At 44.9% G+C, this 20,732-nt stretch overlaps 1 protein-coding gene across 5 annotated transcripts in view; it reads left to right on the plus strand.

Moving 5' to 3' along the window:
- Positions 1-20,732, plus strand: part of LOC131447424 (semaphorin-6C-like) — a 49,036-nt gene that overhangs the window by 14,712 nt on the left and 13,592 nt on the right. For 3 of the 5 annotated variants that reach the window (XM_058619191.1, XM_058619193.1, XM_058619194.1), the window contains exons 1-8: positions 11,849-12,120; positions 14,376-14,567; positions 14,674-14,785; positions 14,869-14,968; positions 15,072-15,128; positions 16,103-16,204; positions 16,284-16,374; positions 16,465-16,587. In XM_058619191.1, the coding sequence (XP_058475174.1) occupies positions 14,423-14,567; positions 14,674-14,785; positions 14,869-14,968; positions 15,072-15,128; positions 16,103-16,204; positions 16,284-16,374; positions 16,465-16,587 (730 nt within the window). In that variant the 5' untranslated portion in view covers positions 11,849-12,120; positions 14,376-14,422. Of the gene's footprint in view, positions 1-11,848; positions 12,121-14,375; positions 14,568-14,673; positions 14,786-14,868; positions 14,969-15,071; positions 15,129-16,102; positions 16,205-16,283; positions 16,375-16,464; positions 16,588-20,732 lie in introns of those variants that run through there. The other 2 variants (XM_058619196.1, XM_058619192.1) reach the window with 2 other exon arrangements.

Genomic DNA, 20,732 nt, shown 5'->3' on the forward strand with positions numbered 1-20,732 from the left:
TGACTGACCTGGTTTCGAGACGCTGGGCCAGACCGATTTCATTGTCCAACCGCGGGCCGCAAACCTCCACCACTTGACCCAGTGTCAAGATTTTTGCCGCGCATAGTCTCTGTAGCAGGGACGGACCCACTACACCACAGAACTGTGTTCCCAGAGTCACCGGTTCCTTTAAAAGCCAGAACAGAGCGTTAGCTCCTCCTTCTGCTCGCCTCTCTTTGTTGACGAGTCCCCACACTTTAAAAAGTCCTTTATAAAAGGTGGGGAAGTTGTTCAGCTTAAAATCCCGTAGATCCATTAAAAACAGGGACTCAGCCAGGCCTAGTCCACTGCACCGCTCCAGTAGGGTGCGAGCCACCGGTCTCCAGACTAAGTCCGTGGGTCCTGTTAAAAACCGCTGGATGTGTTGGAGCCTGAAAGCAGCTCTCCGACTCTCCACATGGACCAGGTTGTGACCCCCCTCTTCTTTGGGTAGGAAGAGGACGCTCTGTGGGACCCAGTGAAGACGGTCCCAGACGAAATCCACCAGAGCGGCCTGTACTCTGGAGAGCACATCCTCAGGGGGTCCAAACACGTCAGGCGGTGCCACAGCATGGAGGAAACCAGGTTGTTGATCACAAGAATCCGACCTTTAAAAGACATTTTTGGACGAATCCATCTCCACCTGTTAAAACGACCCTCGACCCTTTCGATAAAATTCTCCCAGTTCTTGGAGGTGTTGGTCACGTCACCAAGGTGAACCCCGAGGTATTTAAAACCTCCTCTCTTCCACGTTAGTCCTCCTGGCAAAAGCAGCTCTCTCTCAGGTCCATCTCCAACTGCCAAGGCCTCACTCTTCTCCCAGTTGACCTTAGCAGAGGAGATTTTCCGGAAGTCATGAGCCGTTTTTCTCAGAACCTCAATGTCCTGTTGGTTATTTATAAAAACAATGACATCATCGGCATAGGCAGAAAGTTTAAAACAATGATCACAACCAGGGAAATAAAAACCGGACAAGTGAGATCTCAGTTTCTGTAAAAAAGGTTCTAAAGCCAGAGAATAGAGCATGCCTGACAGGGAGCAGCCCTGTCTAACACCTCTGTGAACCTTAAAAGGAGCTCCCAAACCACCTTTAACCTTCAGCACACTCTCAATGTCATTGTACAAGACCCTGATCTTAGCTATGAAACCTGAGCTGAAGCCAAAAGCCTGCAGCGTCTGCCACAGGTAAAGGTGTTCAACTCTGTCAAAAGCTTTTTCTTGGTCTAGAGCAGGGGTCACCAACCTTTTTGAGACCGAGAGCTACCTGAAGGTTAGAGAATAATATGGAGGGCTACCATATTAACATTTTATGCAGTTTACCATTTAAATGATAAATATTATGCATTCAATTGCATACACATTAATTCCAGTGCTTACTCCTAATGATTATCACAGTTTTTATAAACAATATCAAGGACATTTTACTCAGGGATCATATGGATACATACAAGTGAGGTGAAGTGAAATGAGCCCGCGGGCACCTCGTTGGCTGCTCGCAGGCTACCAGGTGCCCGCGGGCACCACGTTGGTGACCACTGGTCTAGAGAAATCAGACCAAGCTGTTATGGGAATTACGTAACTTAAGTAATACATGAAGACAAATGTTCAATGCAACCTATGTGACCTGAGACCATTGACACTTTGTATTGCTAATGTAACTGTTTGATGCGACTTGTGACAAGTGACCATTTGTATTGTTTTAGGAACTGTTGGATGTGACTTGTGAATAGAGACAAAAGGGCCAGCGAGATAACAAACCCTGCAGAGGCGGGGGTCTGCACTTTATGGCAGGGCGATAGCTGACCCATTGAGACAGATAAATACCTTGCGATTCCTACAAGACAGGGAGTCTTCACGTTGTAACTGATCCTGTGTGTTGCTTTGTGAATGCTCCTCTTGTACAAGATTAAAACCCTTGTTTGGACACTGAGCTGACTTCCGATCTCCTTCCTATGGAATCTCAATTCTTTTGACAACTTGGCGCCCAACGTGGGGCCCCAATATCTGTCGCTCTCTTCACATCAACGGACTTGAAGACCTTGCAAGGCGGAGGTATAAAAAAAGAAATCCTCCTAGAAGTCCTCCACCACAGGGCTCTTAAAGCTCTGTTTTGGTCAGGGAGGCCAGGTTCTGTGAAGAGTGGGACAGTGACGGGGCCAACCAAGGAGGTTGAGACGGATCAGCCAGACAAACATTGAGTCAGGGACTCAAATCTTCAAAAGGGTAAGAAACAACCATTTCTAAATTTAAAAACAAATTCAGCTCAAAAGTAACAACAGTTAGTTGAATATGCGGTGCCAGTAACGAAAGAAACTGTAAGTCATGGTATTCTTCTACTGAAGTGAAAATTGAGCATAGCAATTCGGCAGATAAAAAGTAGCAACAGTAAGTTTGAATATGCGGTGCCAGTAACGAAAGAAGCTGTAAGTCATGGTATTCTTCTACTGAAGTGAAAAAACCGGTACAGAAACGGATCGATCCTAGCTCATTTAAAATAGATAAAAAGCAAGTCAGGGACTTGGGGGAGCAGAACTCTCTTAGATTTAAAAGCAAGTCAGGGACTTGGGGGAGCAGGACTCTCTTAGATTTAGGGCAGGGACCTAAAAATGATTACTGTCTTTGGAAGGACAAGGTTTAAACTAATCCCTCAGGGCTGAGAAAACAACAGGCGTCGGGGTCTGGGATCCAAAGCAAGTCAGGGACTTGGGGGAGCAGAACTCTCTTAGACAAACCGGTAAAATATATAGATCAAATTTCCGCTAATAAGTAACAACAGTTAGTTGAATATGCGGTGCCAGTAACGAAAGAAGCTGTAAGTCATGGTATTCTTCTACTTAGTGAAAATTTAGCATAGAATTGGCAAACTTAGGATACAAACTCTTTTAAAGTCGACATATATATTGTGTGTTAAATGTTGTCTTGTGTTGTTTTGTGTTTTGTGATGTTTTAATGTGTGCGCCATGGCTTTGTGTTGTTTTATGTGCCTGGTGACATAGGCTCAGGCTGCAGAGTGTTTGTGGGGAAAAGCTGTTTTGACAAGAGGTCATTGCAGGCTGTGAAGCCACAAGGGCTGCTGATGGAGAGATGGTCCTTTTTCAGTGAAAAGCAAAATACCAAATTTTATTTGGGATTTGTTCCTGATAGTGGATGCATTGTTAAAAACAAGAATAGATAAATAAATAATAATGATAATGGTAATACTGATAATAATAAAATAAAATTGAATAAAATAGAGTTGAAGGAGATTTAATTATCTAATTCAGGCTATAGTTAATAATATAATAGGATTAAATTGGTTCTAAGAGCTGACTCCTTGTGGTGAATGAGACCAGCTGTGTTGGTGGGGGGAGACTCACACACAGTGACAGAGAGAAGGGGAGTTTCAGATACAAAAGTAAATTTCATAGGAAAAACTAGAAATGAGCAAGAACCAAAATAATAGATTGGAGGTTTGATTAAAATATATAAAATAAAATAATAATAATAATAATAATAATAATAATAATAATAATATAAAAAAAAAAGAACCTTAAAATAAAAGTACGAATAAAATTGAAGGTAATTTTTATATCAAAATGGGAAATGGTAATAGTTGTTATAAATGTTGTGGTGAACCTGACGAGGTTCAATATGAAGGTGATGCAAAACGAATGGGCCAAAAGGCACTAGATAATGTAAAGTATATAAAAAGATGGGAAAATTAATATGGATTTAGATGAAAATTACAGGTAGAAGAATGTAAAAAAAACTGGTAGAAAAGATAGAGGTAAAGTCAAAGGGAAGTAAGAAGAGGCAGAAGAAAGAAGGGTACACACAGGCAAAGGCATGGTTAGATGAGGCAGAAGCAGAAAGAAAAGGAAGTGAGACGTAAAAAAGAAATTGATAAAAGAGAGGATGAAGAAAGGGAAAGACAGGAGAAAGAGGAAAAAGAAAATGATAAAAAAAAGTAATAAACTTTATCCTGCATTGTACTCCAACCGAGATAAACAGGAGGATGATGATTATGTGCCTCTGGGTCCCCATCTCAACCCTCCCCCGTACGTCAACCCTCAACTACCGCCGCCTCCTGCACAGGACTCCGCTCCAGCCCTTCACCCTCCTCTCTCTGCTCCTACTCTCTCCACTCCAACACTGACAGAAAAAACCATAGAAGATCCAAAAACAACACGATCTGAAATGCCCAACCCGAGAGCTGGGGATGGACAGGATGCAACAATGTTAACCATGGAGGCTGGAGGGGGAGAGGCAGAGGAGCAGGACGGGGAGGACGGAGATTTGGAGATGAGAGCTGCTACAACTGTGGCAAATTTGGACATTGGGCTCAAAGGTGTCCCGCTCTAAGGGGCAGGGGACACACAGAGGCTGGTGGGAAAGAGGAAGAGGAGGAGGAGGAGGAGGGGGACCCAGACGAGTTGATGATTCATCAGCGCTACTAGTCCATAAACCAGGTCATGCACTCACACACACACTCATACATACCAGAACACAGAAGATGAGGAGGAAGAAGAAGTATGTACACTAGAAAACACTGAAGTATTTTTGAGTATAAACCAAAAGCCATAGTCACCCTGTTGGTTAATAATCATAAAACGTGTTTTCTATGCGATACTGAAGCATGCAGAATAATAATTAGAGAAGATGAATGTGGTAGTAAATTACCACTTCAACACTGTAAATGTATGAAGGTGAGATCTGTAACAGGACACATAGTCACAAAGCCACTTAGTCGACCTGTGTCGATTACTGATCTGAGAACATAATAATTTGTTTAAATTTGTTATAATATTGAGTCATGGGATTACCCATGTCTCAACAGGAGGGATGGTATCTACAATAGATAAACATATTTACTAAAAATGTGTGCCTAATGTATTCTAAGCACAATGCTCAAGGCAGACTAGTCAATAAAACCAGATCCAGCACCCACAGGAGGGCCAATTAATCCAGGAGATTGGGGGTTGGTGAAGTGGTCAGCTTCACACTGGGAAGGGCCCTATCAACTACTACTGTCGACACCTACAGCAGTACACATAGCTGAAAGACAGACAATGGATCACACACTTCAAAAGAGAACAACCCTATCTGTAGAGTAAGAAAACAAATTCAGGTTTCAAAGAACCTCTGATTGGATGGCTTTGGAAAATGGGCAGGTTCTATACGTTATCTGTAGCTGTGATGATTGATATTCTAATCACTTGTGGATTTTGTATTCCTGTTTGAGAGGACTGTTACAGAGACTCAGGACACCGCTTAAAAAAAAAAAAAAACAACAACAAAAAACTATGCTGCATGAAAGAGTCCCCACCACCGATGACCGCCGAGAGGACTACAAGAATGCAGCACCAGAAAATGTTACATCTGATTTGACTAATGATGATCTATATGGTACAATGTGTGATGAAGATAAGAACAACATGGTTTAAGAAAGTTTTGTTTATGTGTTTATTCTACCGATTATGATGGTACTACAGGAAATCTAGAAGTTGTAGTGTTCTGAATTGGTCCCCATTGAATTCGTTTTGGGATAACAATATAATCAAGATGTTTTTGAATGTATCTTTTATGCCTTGTCAAATGGAGTACCTGCGTGTGGTTGCCGGGGCAGCGGGACCGTGAGAGAGTTTCCCTATCTAGAAAGAAAATGGTTAATTGGAATGTTTTGAACTGCTCGATAGGGTTTTCGCTCTCACACTCTACAACATTTGTTATAATTATGCTTAAGCATAAACAGGAGGGATATGTTATGGGAATTACGTAACTTAAGTAATACATGAAGACAAATGTTCAATGCAACCTATGTGACCTGAGACCATTGACACTTTGTATTGCTAATGTAACTGTTTGATGCGACTTGTGACAAGTGACCATTTGTATTGTTTTAGGAACTGTTGGATGTGACTTGTGAATAGAGACAAAAGGGCCAGCGAGATAACAAACCCTGCAGAGGCGGGGGTCTGCACTTTATGGCAGGGCGATAGCTGACCCATTGAGACAGATAAATACCTTGCGATTCCTACAAGACAGGGAGTCTTCACGTTGTAACTGATCCTGTGTGTTGCTTTGTGAATGCTCCTCTTGTACAAGATTAAAACCCTTGTTTGGACACTGAGCTGACTTCCGATCTCCTTCCTATGGAATCTCAATTCTTTTGACACAAGCTTTGAACCTAATGAACCAGAGAGGTCCAGAACATCCCGAATTAAGGTGATATTATCAGATATCAGCCTGCCGGGCACACAGTAGGTCTGGTCTACGTGAATGACCTGGTCCATCACTCTCCGGAGCCTCGTTGCCAGGACTTTTGACAGCAGTTTGTAGTCGGCACACAGCAGTGACACAGGACGCCAGTTCTTCACTTCCTGCAGGTCTCCTTTCTTTGGGAGAAGGGTGAGGACAGCCCTCCTGCAGCTCAGAGGCAGCGGTCCCTTGTCCAGGCTGTCCTGCAGGACACACAGTACGTCCTCTCCGATGATTGTCCAGAAAGTCTTATAGAATTCTGCAGGGAGACCGTCTATGCCGGCGGCCTTCGCGCTCTGTAGACTCTGCAGCGCCTCCTGTAGTTCTTGTGCAGAGAGCTGTGCCTCCAGCTACTCCTTGTCTCCTTCAAACACTTTGGGCAAGTTCTCCAGAAAAGACAGCGCCACCTCCGGATCCTCCAGGAGCTCTGTCTTGGAGAGATCTTGGTAGAAGGAGGAGGCGCACTGTCGAATCTCCCTGTCCTCCTGCAGCAGTTGTCTGTCAGCAGATCTCAGCCTCCTCTGTCCACTCCTACGCTCCAACCCAAAGAAAAAGTGGGACGGAGCGTCCATCCTGGCAACTTTGTTGAAGCGAGACCGCACGAGAGCACCTTGAGCGTGAACGCCCAGCAGGTCTGACAGAGCTGATCGTTTTTCTTTGAGAACTCTAAACTGTTCTCGATCTCCTGTGGAGTCTGCTAAACCCTGCAGCTCCACCACTTCTCTCTCCAGATCTTTCATAGACCTGGTCAAGTCTCTGGTGACATTGAGAGTGAACTGTAAGCAGAGCTGTTTGATTTGGACTTTTCCAACGTCCCACCACTGCTGCAACGAGCTGTACTCGGACTTGGTTTTTCTAAAATAAAACCAAAAATACGAGAGTGCATTTCTAAAACTGTTGTCTGACAGCAGTGCGGTGTTAAAATGCCAGTATGCACTCTTACATTTGACGTTTTTAATAAAAACCTTACAGTGCACAAGGGAGTGGTCAGAGAAACCGACAGGACAGATAAAACAACTCTTAAAAACACTGACATGGTGTTCATAACAATAAAAACGATCGAGTCTGGCCAACGACAGCAGGTTGTCTCTGCAGCGAGCCCAGGTGTACTGACGCTGGTTCTTATGGATCGACCTCCACACGTCACAGAGCTCAAAAGGTCTCTATTATTTTTGTTAGACACTTTTTTGAAGCAGCGTTTGGTTCTAAGTGATTCCTGTCTAAAGCAGGGTTCACTGTACAATTCAAATCACCTCCTAAAAACAGATGTGTGTCATCATGACAGTTAAAAAGAGACGATTTCAAAGTATCTAAAAACACCAGTCTTTCTCCTGCAAGAACAGGAGCATATACATTCATAAAAACCATTTTAATTCTCTCGAACTCTGCAGTGATTTTTAAAAGTCGTCCAGGGACGATTTCATCTGCAGAGTACGAAGAGGGGGTGAAATCTCTAGAAAAGAGAATCCCGACCCCCCCACTGTTGCTATCCTTGTGGCTTAAGACCACCTCCCCATTCCACTCCCTCCTCCAGTCACACTCATTGTCTGAGGTGCTGTGCGTTTCTTGGAGGAAAATAACATTTAGCTTCTTGGTCTGGATGAGCGTGAAAAGTGAAGCTCTCTTCACGTCTTCACGTGCACCGTTAATGTTTAATGATCCCAGCTTTAACTCACACATCCTTCTATAAAAGCTGCATCCAGACAAAATCACACTCAGCAAAGTAAAGAAAGAAAAAACAAACTCACTCATTCATTCTTCTCTTTCTCTAACTGGATTAGTATTTTACTTAAAATCTTTTTTAATCTAAAGATCTCAGTGTCCATAAAGGCTGGTTATAGATACACAGAGACACAATGAAAGACACACAGAAAGACACAAAAAGACACACAGAGCCACAAAGAGACAGGCAGAGACACAAAAAGACATAAAGAGACACACAGAGACACAAAGAGACATAAAGAGACACACAGAGCCACAAAGAGACACAAAGAGACACAAAAAGACACAAAGAGACATAAAGAGACATACAGAGACACAAAGAGACACATAGAGACACACAGAGATATGGATTTGGATTTAGAGACAGCTGCTGAAAACCACGTTCACTGGTATTTCACTTCAGTGTCTCAGAGTCTCTGTGTCCTCTTGTCTCTTAAAAGAAACACACACATTACATTACATTACATTACATGTCATTTAGCAGACGCTTTTATCCAAAGCGACTTACAATAAGTGCATTTAAACATTTGGGTACAAATAAGAGCTAGAAGTAAGTAAAATCCTCTCAGTGAGGGGGTAGCGAGCCGGTTTGCCGATGCAGAGTGGGGTGGGCGGGCTGGGGTGTAGGTTTTGATCATGTCCTGGATGTAGGCTGGACCGGATCCGTTTGTAGCATGGAACGCAAGCACTAGAGTCTTGAAGCGGATGCGAGCAGCTACAGGAAGCCAGTGAAGGGAGCGGAGGAGAGGTGTAGTGTGGGAGAATTTTGGTAAGTTGAAGACCAGTCGAGCTGCTGCATTCTGGATGAGTTGCAGGGGTCGTATGGCACACGCAGGGAGACCAGCCAGGAGGGAGTTGCAGTAATCCAAGCGTGAGATGACAAGAGCCTGGACCAGAACCTGTGCCGCCTTCTGGGTTAGAAGAGGCCGTATCCTTCTGATGTCGGTTTTGAAGATAGGACGAGAGTAGGGTAAGTGCAGATCCTGAGACACCTAGTTCTTGAAGGGAGGAAATAAGGATCTGGTGGTTAACTGTGTCAAACGCTGCAGAAAGGTCCAAGAGGATGAGCACAGAGGAGAGAGAGGCAGCCCTGGCAGTGTGGAGTTGCTCAGTGACAGCAAGAAGTGCAGTTTCGGTCGAGTGACCTGCTTTAAAACCAGACTGAAGAGGATCAAGAAGGTTGTTCCGGTGAAGGTAGGAGGAGAGTTGATTAAAGATAGCACGCTCCAGAGTTTTGGAGAGAAAAGGAAGAAGAGAGACAGGTCTGTAGTGATTTACTTCAGACGGGTCAAGGGTGGGGTTTTTTAAGGAGGGGGGTCACTCTGGCCTCTTTAAGAGAGTCCGGAAAGCAACCAGATGATAGAGATGTGTTAATGAGGTGGGTGAGGAAAGGAAGAAGATCAGAAGCAATTGACTGAAGAAGGTGAGAGGGGATAGGGTCAAGGGGGCAGGAGGTGGGGCGGGCAGAGGTTATTAGGGAAAGAACTTGATCATGAGATAGAGGGGTGAAAGAGGATAGAGAAGGAGCTGAATTTGTGGTTGGTAGAGTGGTGAGATCAGGAGGTGGGGTTGAGAAAGAAGAGCGAATGTCATCTACTTTTTTTGGGGAAGTGGTTGACAAAGTGAATTGGTAGAAGGGAGGAGGGAGGAGGGGGGGTGGGGGGTCAAGGAGGTTAGAGATCGAGAAAAGTTTTTTGGGGTTAGAGAAAGAGGATTGAATTTTAGTCAGATAGAAATATTGTTTGGCTGCAGAGATAGAGGCAGTGAAGGTGGAGAGAAGAGAATGATAGGAAAGCAGGTCGTCAGGGTGTTTTGATTTCCTCCATTTCCTTTCTGCTGCCTGTATCGTGGCTCTCTCAGCACGCACTGAGTCCGACAACCACGGGGCTGGGGAGGACTTACGAACCCGCCGTGAAGTAAGAGGACAGAGAGAGTCAAGAGAGGAGGACAGAGTACAGAGGAAGGTGTCTGTGGCAGAGTTGGGATGCATGAGGGAGAAGGAGTCAGCTGAAGGAAGTGCTGATAGAACAGTTGAGGAGAGAGAGGAGGGAGAGAGAGAGCGAATGTTACGACGGACAAGTGGAATATCTGATGAGATGAGATCATCAGATTGGGAGAGTGGGAGAGAGTAGGAAATGAAGAAATGATCAGAGACATGAAGTGGAGTTACCTTGAGGTTGGAGGTGGAGCAGTTTCTGGTGAAGATGAGGTCAAGGTGGTTGCCAGCTTTGTGAGTTGGTGGAGAGGGAGCAAGTGAGAGAGAAAGAGACGAAAGTAGAAATAGTAGATCGGATGACTACTCTGACTGGATGTTGAAGTCACCCAGAAGAACAAGTGGTGGGCCATTTTCTGGGATGTTTGAGAGGAGGACATCTAGTTCCTCCAAGAAGTGTCCCAATGGGCCTGGTGGACGGTAGATGACAACAATGATTAGTTTGACTGGGTGAGTTACAGTTACAGCATGAAATTCAAACGACTGTGAAGAGAAGTGTGGCAGTGGGTAAAGAGTGAAAGTCCAGTTGGGGTTGATGAGCAGACCTGTCCCGCCACCTCTTCCAGTGGATCTGGGTGTGTGGGAGAAGGAGTGGGCGGAGGAGAGAGCTGCAGGGGTGGCTGTGTTGGAGGGTGTTATCCAAGTCTCAGTGAGAGCAAGGAAGTCCAGGCATTGCTCAGTAGCAGAGCCAGAGATGAACTCAGTCTTGCGTGTAGCTGACTGGCAGTTCCACAGGCCCCCTGCGACAAGGTGTTGGATGTGTGTGGAGCGGGTGGGATAGATAAGTGAGGACAGGTTACGGTGATGCTGTGAGTGATTGTGAGGTTTGTAGTATCTATGAGAAGAGACATGAACAGGAATGGAAAAAAGGCACATATGTGAAAGGTCGAAAACACTTGCAGACAGGTACTTAGCCTCGGTAGCCTCCTTGTTAGACTCCGGTTTAGACTCCTTTGTCTTTGTCCTCCTGAGTCTTAGACTCCGGTTTAGACTCCTTTGTCTTTGTCCTCCTGAGTCTTAGACTCCGGTTTAGACTCCTTTGTCTTTGTCCTCCTGAGTCTTAGACTCCAGTTTAGACTCCTTTGTCTTTGTCCTCCTGAGTCTTCGACTCCGGTTTAGACTCCTTTGTCTTTGTCCTCCTGAGTCTTAGACTCCGGTTTAGACTCCTTTGTCTTTGTCCTCCTGAGTCTTCGACTCCGGTTTAGACTCCTTTGTCTTTGTCTTCCTGAGTCTTCGTCTGAGGAGTCTGCCGCTGAAGCTGCCTCTTCAAAGTCAGTGCTGCTTTTTAAAAGACACCTGATTAGGTGCTGATTAGTTGCAGCTGTGTTGGCCACTCCCCTTTGCCAGTGAAACTTCTCACCTGGTGATGGTGATGGCTCAATAGAAACTAGGTCAAAACAGCAACAATAACAACTTTCTCTTTGACCTAGAAGACAAAATATCTTTACAAAACTTTCACCTTAACTAAACAGACAAGTCAAAAGTCACAAAAGTCAAGCAACCCAGCTAGATACAATAGCAATTAATGAAATAGCAACCAAATAAGAAAGGCCTACAGAAGTGATACTTAGCTTAATTCCAGTAGTCCTATGAGATACCCAGATAGTCCAAATGCATACTGCACACTTTTATATATAAATGATTTTTATCATTTGCTTTTAGAAATGTGTTATTCATGTAGAAAATATTTTAATCTAATATAATAATTATTTTTAAACATTAAATAATGTTTAATGATGAAATGTAAATGTTGTCTATAATAGATTTACACATTTTTATTTGAATTTTATGTGAAAAAATCAAATCAGTGACTTTAAATTGAAGAGGGCGGGGTCCTCGCCCGGTGATTGGCTGTTGGGCTATATTATGCTAATCAGGAGGGCGTGGTCTGCAGCGGGATCAGCTTCATTGTGTCGTTACGGAGGACTCTCCTGTCCCCGCCTGTCTGTCTCCGTCTCCTCACGGTGGATTTTTAACCAGGATTTTTCCCGCCGGTGCGATTCCGTTTCGTTCAGTGTTGACGGTGGATTATCAATGTGTTTGTGAGCGACCGAGACACAGCACGAGACAGAGCCGCGGACAGAGCCGCGGACAGAGCCGCGAGCATCGGCCTGTCTCCTGTCCTCAACCCGGTGTCCGTGGAGCCAGAGGTGTGTATGTGTGTGTTAATGTATGTGTGCGTGTTTGTTTCTGTGTGCGTGTGTTGCTGTGTGTGTGTCCGTGTGTGTGTCTGTGTCACTTTAAGACATTTTTAAACATTGATGTTTGAACTGATTTAAACTAATTATGTGATGATCGATCTGTCATTGGAATCATTTGATCCAAAACACGTAAACTTGATTCAATATTCAAACACATGAGTAAATGATATGACATAGATGAGGTAGATGATATGACATAGATGAGGTAGATGATATGACATTTGATATGAGGTAGATGATATGACATAAATGGGGTCAATGATATTACATATATAAGGTAGATGATATGACATAGATGAGGTAGATGATATGACATAGATGAGGTAGATGATATGACATATATGAGGTAGATGATATGACATATATGAGGTTGATGATATTACAAATATTAGGTCCATGATATGACATAGATGAGGTAGATGATATAGATGATGTAGATTAGGTGACGGATGAGGTAGATTGCATAGATGATGTAGATTATGTGACATAGATGAGGTAGAAGATATGACATAAGTGAGGTAGGTGACATAGATGAGGTAGATGAGAGGACATATATCAGGTAGAGGATATGACATAGATGAGGTAGGTGACATAGATGAGGTAGATGAGAGGACAAATATCAGGTAGAGGATATGACATAGATGAGGTAGATTTCATAAATGAGGTAGAATATATGACATAGGTGAGGTAGATGATATGACATAGATGATATGACATATGTGAGGTAGATGATATGACATAGATGAGGTAGATGATATGACATAGGTGAGGTAGATTACATAGATGAGATAGATGTCATAGATGTGCTACGTGACATAGATGAGGTAGATGAGAGGACATATATCAGGTAGAGGATATGACATAGATGAGGTAGATTACATAAATGAGGTAGAATATATGACATAGGTGAGGTAGATGATATGACATAGATGATATGACATATGTGAGGTAGAGGATATGACATAGATGAGGTAGATTACATAAATGAGGTACAATATATGACATAGATGAGGTAGATGATATGACATAGATGATATGACATATGTGAGGTAGATGATATGACATAGATGAGGTAGATGATATGACATAGGTGAGGTAGATTACATAGATGTCATAGATGTGCTACGTGACATAGATGAGGTAGGAGGTAGACCATGATTGTAAATTGTCAGCTGTTTGACAGTGGGAAAGAACTTTAGTCTAAATGTCCTTCTGTGTTCTCTGACCTGAGTGTTAGAAGTGTGAACGGTCCGTGTTGGGTGGTATTGGGCGGTGTTGGACGGTGTTGGATGGTGCTGGACGGTGTTACTGGTTAAAGTAACTAGTTCCCAGAGAAACTGCAGGAGGTCCAGTGTGTGAATGTAGTGTTAAACAGCTTTGAGTTTCATCAAGACCTTGGACATTGGACCTTGATCTTGGATCTTGGATCTTGGATCTTGATCTTGATCTTGATCTTGGATCTTGAGTAGTTCTAGTTTTTACGCTGTAATAATGTACCCTCTTCAAACTGATGCTCACAGTAAATATGTTTTTTCGCTGCATTTATAAAAGTGAAGTAAAATGTTGGAACATAACTGGTACTAGGTTACTAGATAGTACTGGTGTTACACTGCTGTACTGGTACTAGATTAGCACTGGTTTTAAAGTTGTACCTCAGAGGATTCAGGTTTACCTTTTGTGTCAGCTTTGAACCTTCAGTCTGTTTCTCTACATGTGACCTAATTTCTGAGGCATTAAAGCTGAAGGGGTTAATCTTCTGTATGGGTGTGTGTGTGTGTGAGTGAGTGAGTGAGGGGGCGGGTTCTGTCCGTGGGTCTTTGTTTTAAATCCTCCTAAAACCTCCTGACTTCCACCCCATCATGAGTGTGTGTGTGTGTTGTCTGTTATAATCACTGACCTTGTCAGGACCAGTTGTCCTCATGAGACCAAAACCGGGTCCTCATGAGACCAAAACCTGGTCCCCGTGAGACCAAAACCTTATTTGACAGAACCTAATTTCTGATGAACTGGTTAAGTTTAGAGATTTGAGTTGTGGTTAGGTTCAGGTTAGTCATTAACCAATTAAGGTTAGGGTGAGTGATGCTGTGTGAAACTTTGCGTGGGACAAACTTTATCTTTACTTTGGAAAAGTTTGTGATGTCATCACAAGGAAACTTTTTGGTGTGAACTTGCATTGACCCTCACATCTGTGTGTTACCTCATAGTCGACCTCCACCATGACCCTCTGACATCATCACCACCCTATGAAAAAATGGTCTTCGTTGATTGGCTGTTACCACGGCAACAGTGGCCACCACTTATGCTACTACTTGTATTCACTGTCCATTTCCTGTCTGAGGCCTTGACCACGCCCTTCCCCAAAGACCTGCAGCCAATCAGCATAGTCTCCTCTCAGCGTGAGTACAGTCTCGAACCATGACAGTGATGATGACATCATCACTGTCATGGCTACATTGTGGACAGATGCTTATGATGCATTTACTGACCCTCATGTGTCTGCAGACTCATATCACTTTTCAGGTTTTCATGGTCTCCATGACAACGACACTCAGCGACTCGGCCTTGACTTCCAGACCATGATCCGCATCAACCATGTGCTGTTCATCGCTGCGAGGTTCACGCACGCACACACACACACACGCACGCACGCATGCACGCATACGCACGCACGCACTCACACAGACTCTCTCTCTGTAGTGAAGGATTGTGGGAAATCTCTTTTTTCAGAGATCACGTGTTCGCAGTGAATCTGACGACCACAGCAGCGGCACTGGATAATGTCATCGTTCCTCAGCTGGTTAGTGACATCACACCATGACTCGTTAAAAACATGTTCACAGAGTTGATGAAAGTAAAGTGATGATAATATGTTTGTGTGTGTGTGTGTGTGTGTGTTTCAGACGATGACGTGGAAATCTGAAGACGTGAGCAAATGTAAAGTGAGAGGAAAGAACAGCGTGAGTTTAAGTGATTCACACCTGATTCACACACGGTGACACACAATGCCTACACTATTTACACATGATTCACACACAGTGCACACTATTCACACCTGATTAACACATGATGCACACCTGGTTCACACGTGATTCACACCTGATTCACACACAATTCACACCTGATTCATGTGCAATTCATACCTGATTCGCATGTGATTCACACACAATTCACACATAATTCACATGTGATTCACACACAATTCACACATAATTCATATGTGCTTCTGAGAGCAGGACTGAGAGCCGAGCTAAAAACCACTTGACCTGGTTTGACATGAGATGAGCTTCAACTTTATTGTCATTAGTTAAATACAAGTTTCGGGTAACAAAATGAGGTTTGCATCTCACCAGAAGTGCAACAAGCAGAAAGTGCAAGAATATGTATATACTGTATTTTTTTTTTATTACAGAGAGTAATATGCAATTGTTGGGTATATATGGATGGGTGGATTAGTGGGATGTTCTATGAATAAGTATAAATATAAAAAACCAAACATGAATATAAATGAGCGCTAATTTACAGAATATTTTACAGATTATGGACATATTTTGAAGGTTGATAGCTTTTTGAGGTGGTATGAACATTCCACATAATAAATAAATAAACAAACAAGAAAAGACATTCTTCGGTGGGCAGAATTCAAGGGGGGGGGAGATTGTAACTGGTGTGAGGTGTTGTGGAGGGGGGTCAGTGGGGGGCAGAGATCGGAAGGGAGGAAGAGTACAGAGATCATCCTCTGAACGTCCTCGATGGCAGGAAGTGGAGTCCTTGTAATGCGCTGTGCGGTTTTGACCACCCTCTGTAGTGCCTTACGGTCTGTGACGGAGCAGTTTCCGTACCAGACTGACATATTTAATCATTCTCAGCCTGGATTAGAGCAGATTAATCCTGGATTAGTTCATTCTACTTTAAACCTTTGTTTACATTTCAGGACGAATGTTACAACTACATCAAAGTTCTGGTTCCCAGAAACGATGAAACACTTTTCACCTGTGGGACCAACGCTTTTAACCCCACCTGCAGGGACTACCAGGTAAACACACACACACACACACACGCACACACACACACACACATTAGTTTTTTACCTTGTATGTGACCTTTGACCTCAGATGACCTTGTTGGAGCAGCTTGGCGACGACCTCATCGGTCAGGCTCGATGTCCCTTCGAGTCACATCAGTCCAACATTGGACTGTTCACAGGTCAGTTACACTTTACATCCTGAAGGTGGCGCTGTGACTACAGAATGTTACAATTACACATAAATCAACACGTTACATGTTTCTGGTCAGGCGGGGACTTCTACTCAGCCACCACCACAGACTTCCTGGCCAGCGATGCGGTCTTCTACCGAAGTCTGGGAGACAATCGTCCAGTCCTCAGGACGTTCAAGTACGACTCTAAGTGGCTGCGAGGTGAGCACACACACAGACACGCACACACAGACGCACACACACACAGATACACACACAGACACGCACACACAGACGCACACACAGACACAGATACACACACAGACTCACAGACACGCACTCACACACAGACGCACACAGATACACACACAGACACACAGACACGCACACACAGACGCACACAGATACACACACAGACTCACAGACACGCACACACAGACGCACACAGATACACACACAGACACACAGACACGCACACACAGACGCACACAGATACACACACAGACTCACAGACACGCACACACAGACGCACACAGATACACACACAGACTCACAGACACGCACACACAGACGCACACACACACAGATACACACACAGACACGCACACACACACAGACACAGATACACACACAGACACACAGACTCACAGACACGCACTCACACACAGACACAGATACACACACAGACTCACAGACACGCACTCACACACAGACACAGATACACACACAGACACACAGACTCACAGACACGCACTCACACACAGACACAGATACACACACAGACTCACAGACACGCACACACACACAGACACAGATACACACACAGACTCACAGACACGCACTCACACACAGACACAGATACACACACAGACACACAGACTCACAGACACGCACTCACACACAGACACAGATACACACACAGACTCACAGACACGCACACACACACAGACGCACACAGATACACACACAGACACACAGACACGCACACACACACAGACACAGATACACACACAGACACACAGACTCACAGACACGCACTCACACACAGACACAGATACACACACAGACTCACAGACACGCACACACACACAGACACAGATACACACACAGACTCACAGACACGCACTCACACACAGACACAGATACACACACAGACACACAGACTCACAGACACGCACTCACACACACAGACACAGATACACACACAGACTCACAGACACGCACTCACACACAGACGCACACAGATACACACACAGACACACAGACACGCACACACAGACGCACACAGATACACACACAGACTCACAGACACGCACACACAGACGCACACACACACAGATACACACACAGACACGCACACACACACAGACACAGATACACACACAGACACACAGACACGCACTCACACACAGACACAGATACACACACAGACTCACAGACACGCACTCACACACAGACACAGATACACACACAGACACACAGACTCACAGACACGCACTCACACACAGACACAGATACACACACAGACTCACAGACACGCACTCACACACAGACACAGATACACACACAGACACACAGACTCACAGACACGCACTCACACACAGACACAGATACACACACAGACACACAGACACGCACTCACACACAGACACAGATACACACACAGACACACAGACTCACAGACACGCACTCACACACAGACACAGATACACACACAGACTCACAGACACGCACACACACACAGACACAGATACACACACAGACTCACAGACACGCACTCACACACAGACACAGATACACACACAGACACACAGACTCACAGACACGCACTCACACACAGACACAGATACACACACAGACTCACAGACACGCACACACACAGACACAGATACACACACAGACTCACAGACACGCACTCACACACAGACACAGATACACACACAGACTCACAGACACGCACTCACACACAGACACAGATACACACACAGACTCACAGACACGCACTCACACACAGACACAGATACACACACAGACACACAGACACGCACTCACACACAGACACAGACACACAGACACGCACACACAGACGCACACACACACAGATACACACACAGACACTCACACACAGACACGCGCACACACACACAGACACAGATACACGCACTCACACACAGACACAGACACACAGACACGCACACACAGACGCACACAGATACACACACAGACTCACAGACACGCACACACAGACGCACACACACACAGATACACACACAGACACGCACACACACACAGACACAGATACACACACAGACACACAGACACGCACTCACACACAGACACAGATACACACACAGACTCACAGACACGCACTCACACACAGACACAGATACACACACAGACACACAGACTCACAGACACGCACTCACACACAGACACAGATACACACACAGACTCACAGACACGCACACACACACAGACACAGATACACACACAGACTCACAGACACGCACTCACACACAGACACAGATACACACACAGACACACAGACTCACAGACACGCACTCACACACAGACACAGATACACACACAGACTCACAGACACGCACACACACACAGACGCACACAGATACACACACAGACACACAGACACGCACACACACACACAGACACAGATACACACACAGACTCACAGACACGCACTCACACACAGACACAGATACACACACAGACTCACAGACACGCACACACACACAGACACAGATACACACACAGACTCACAGACACGCACTCACACACAGACACAGATACACACACAGACACACAGACTCACAGACACGCACTCACACACAGACACAGATACACACACAGACTCACAGACACGCACTCACACACAGACGCACACAGATACACACACAGACACACAGACACGCACACACAGACGCACACAGATACACACACAGACTCACAGACACGCACACACAGACGCACACACACACAGATACACACACAGACACGCACACACACACAGACACAGATACACACACAGACACACAGACACGCACTCACACACAGACACAGATACACACACAGACTCACAGACACGCACTCACACACAGACACAGATACACACACAGACTCACAGACACGCACTCACACACAGACACAGATACACACACAGACTCACAGACACGCACTCACACACAGACACAGATACACACACAGACACACAGACTCACAGACACGCACTCACACACAGACACAGATACACACACAGACACACAGACACGCACTCACACACAGACACAGATACACACACAGACTCACAGACACGCACTCACACACAGACACAGATACACACACAGACTCACAGACACGCACACACACACAGACACAGATACACACACAGACTCACAGACACGCACTCACACACAGACACAGATACACACACAGACACACAGACTCACAGACACGCACTCACACACAGACACAGATACACACACAGACTCACAGACACGCACACACACACAGACACAGATACACACACAGACTCACAGACACGCACTCACACACAGACACAGATACACACACAGACTCACAGACACGCACTCACACACAGACACAGATACACACACAGACTCACAGACACGCACTCACACACAGACACAGATACACAGACACGCACACACAGACGCACACACACACAGATACACACACAGACACTCACACACAGACACGCACACACACACAGACACAGATACACGCACTCACACACAGACACAGACACACAGACACACAGACACGCACACACAGACGCACACACACACAGATACACACACAGACACACAGACACTCACACACAGACACGCACACACACACAGACACACAGACACGCACACACAGACGCACACACACACAGATACACACACAGACACACAGACACTCACACACAGACACGCACACACACACAGACACAGATACACACACAGACACGCACACACACAGATACACACTAGGGCTGAACGATATGGACAAAATTTCATATCTGGATATTCATGCCAGATATCTCGATATCGATATGATACGATATGACTACGGGTTCGGTGAAAACCAAGCATTTTTCTGAAAAATTAAAACATCATAATACAAAAGACTGTGGAAACTTTCCACATGAAAAGTGCAGTTTCATTGATGAGAACTCACTGTGAGACTGTGTACACGGGTACCATGTCTTTTGCAATGTGGTATGTTATAGCGTCTGTAACGCCTTTATGTCTGGTGGACGTCGACTCATACGGTGTAACGCTACTGAACGCATCAGTAAACACACTTTGCTTGGGCTTCTTTTGGGATGACTGAGAAGTCCCCGG

This window comes from Solea solea, chromosome 20, assembly GCF_958295425.1.
Source record: "Solea solea chromosome 20, fSolSol10.1, whole genome shotgun sequence".
In the NCBI taxonomy this organism is placed as follows: Eukaryota; Metazoa; Chordata; class Actinopteri; order Pleuronectiformes; family Soleidae; genus Solea; species Solea solea.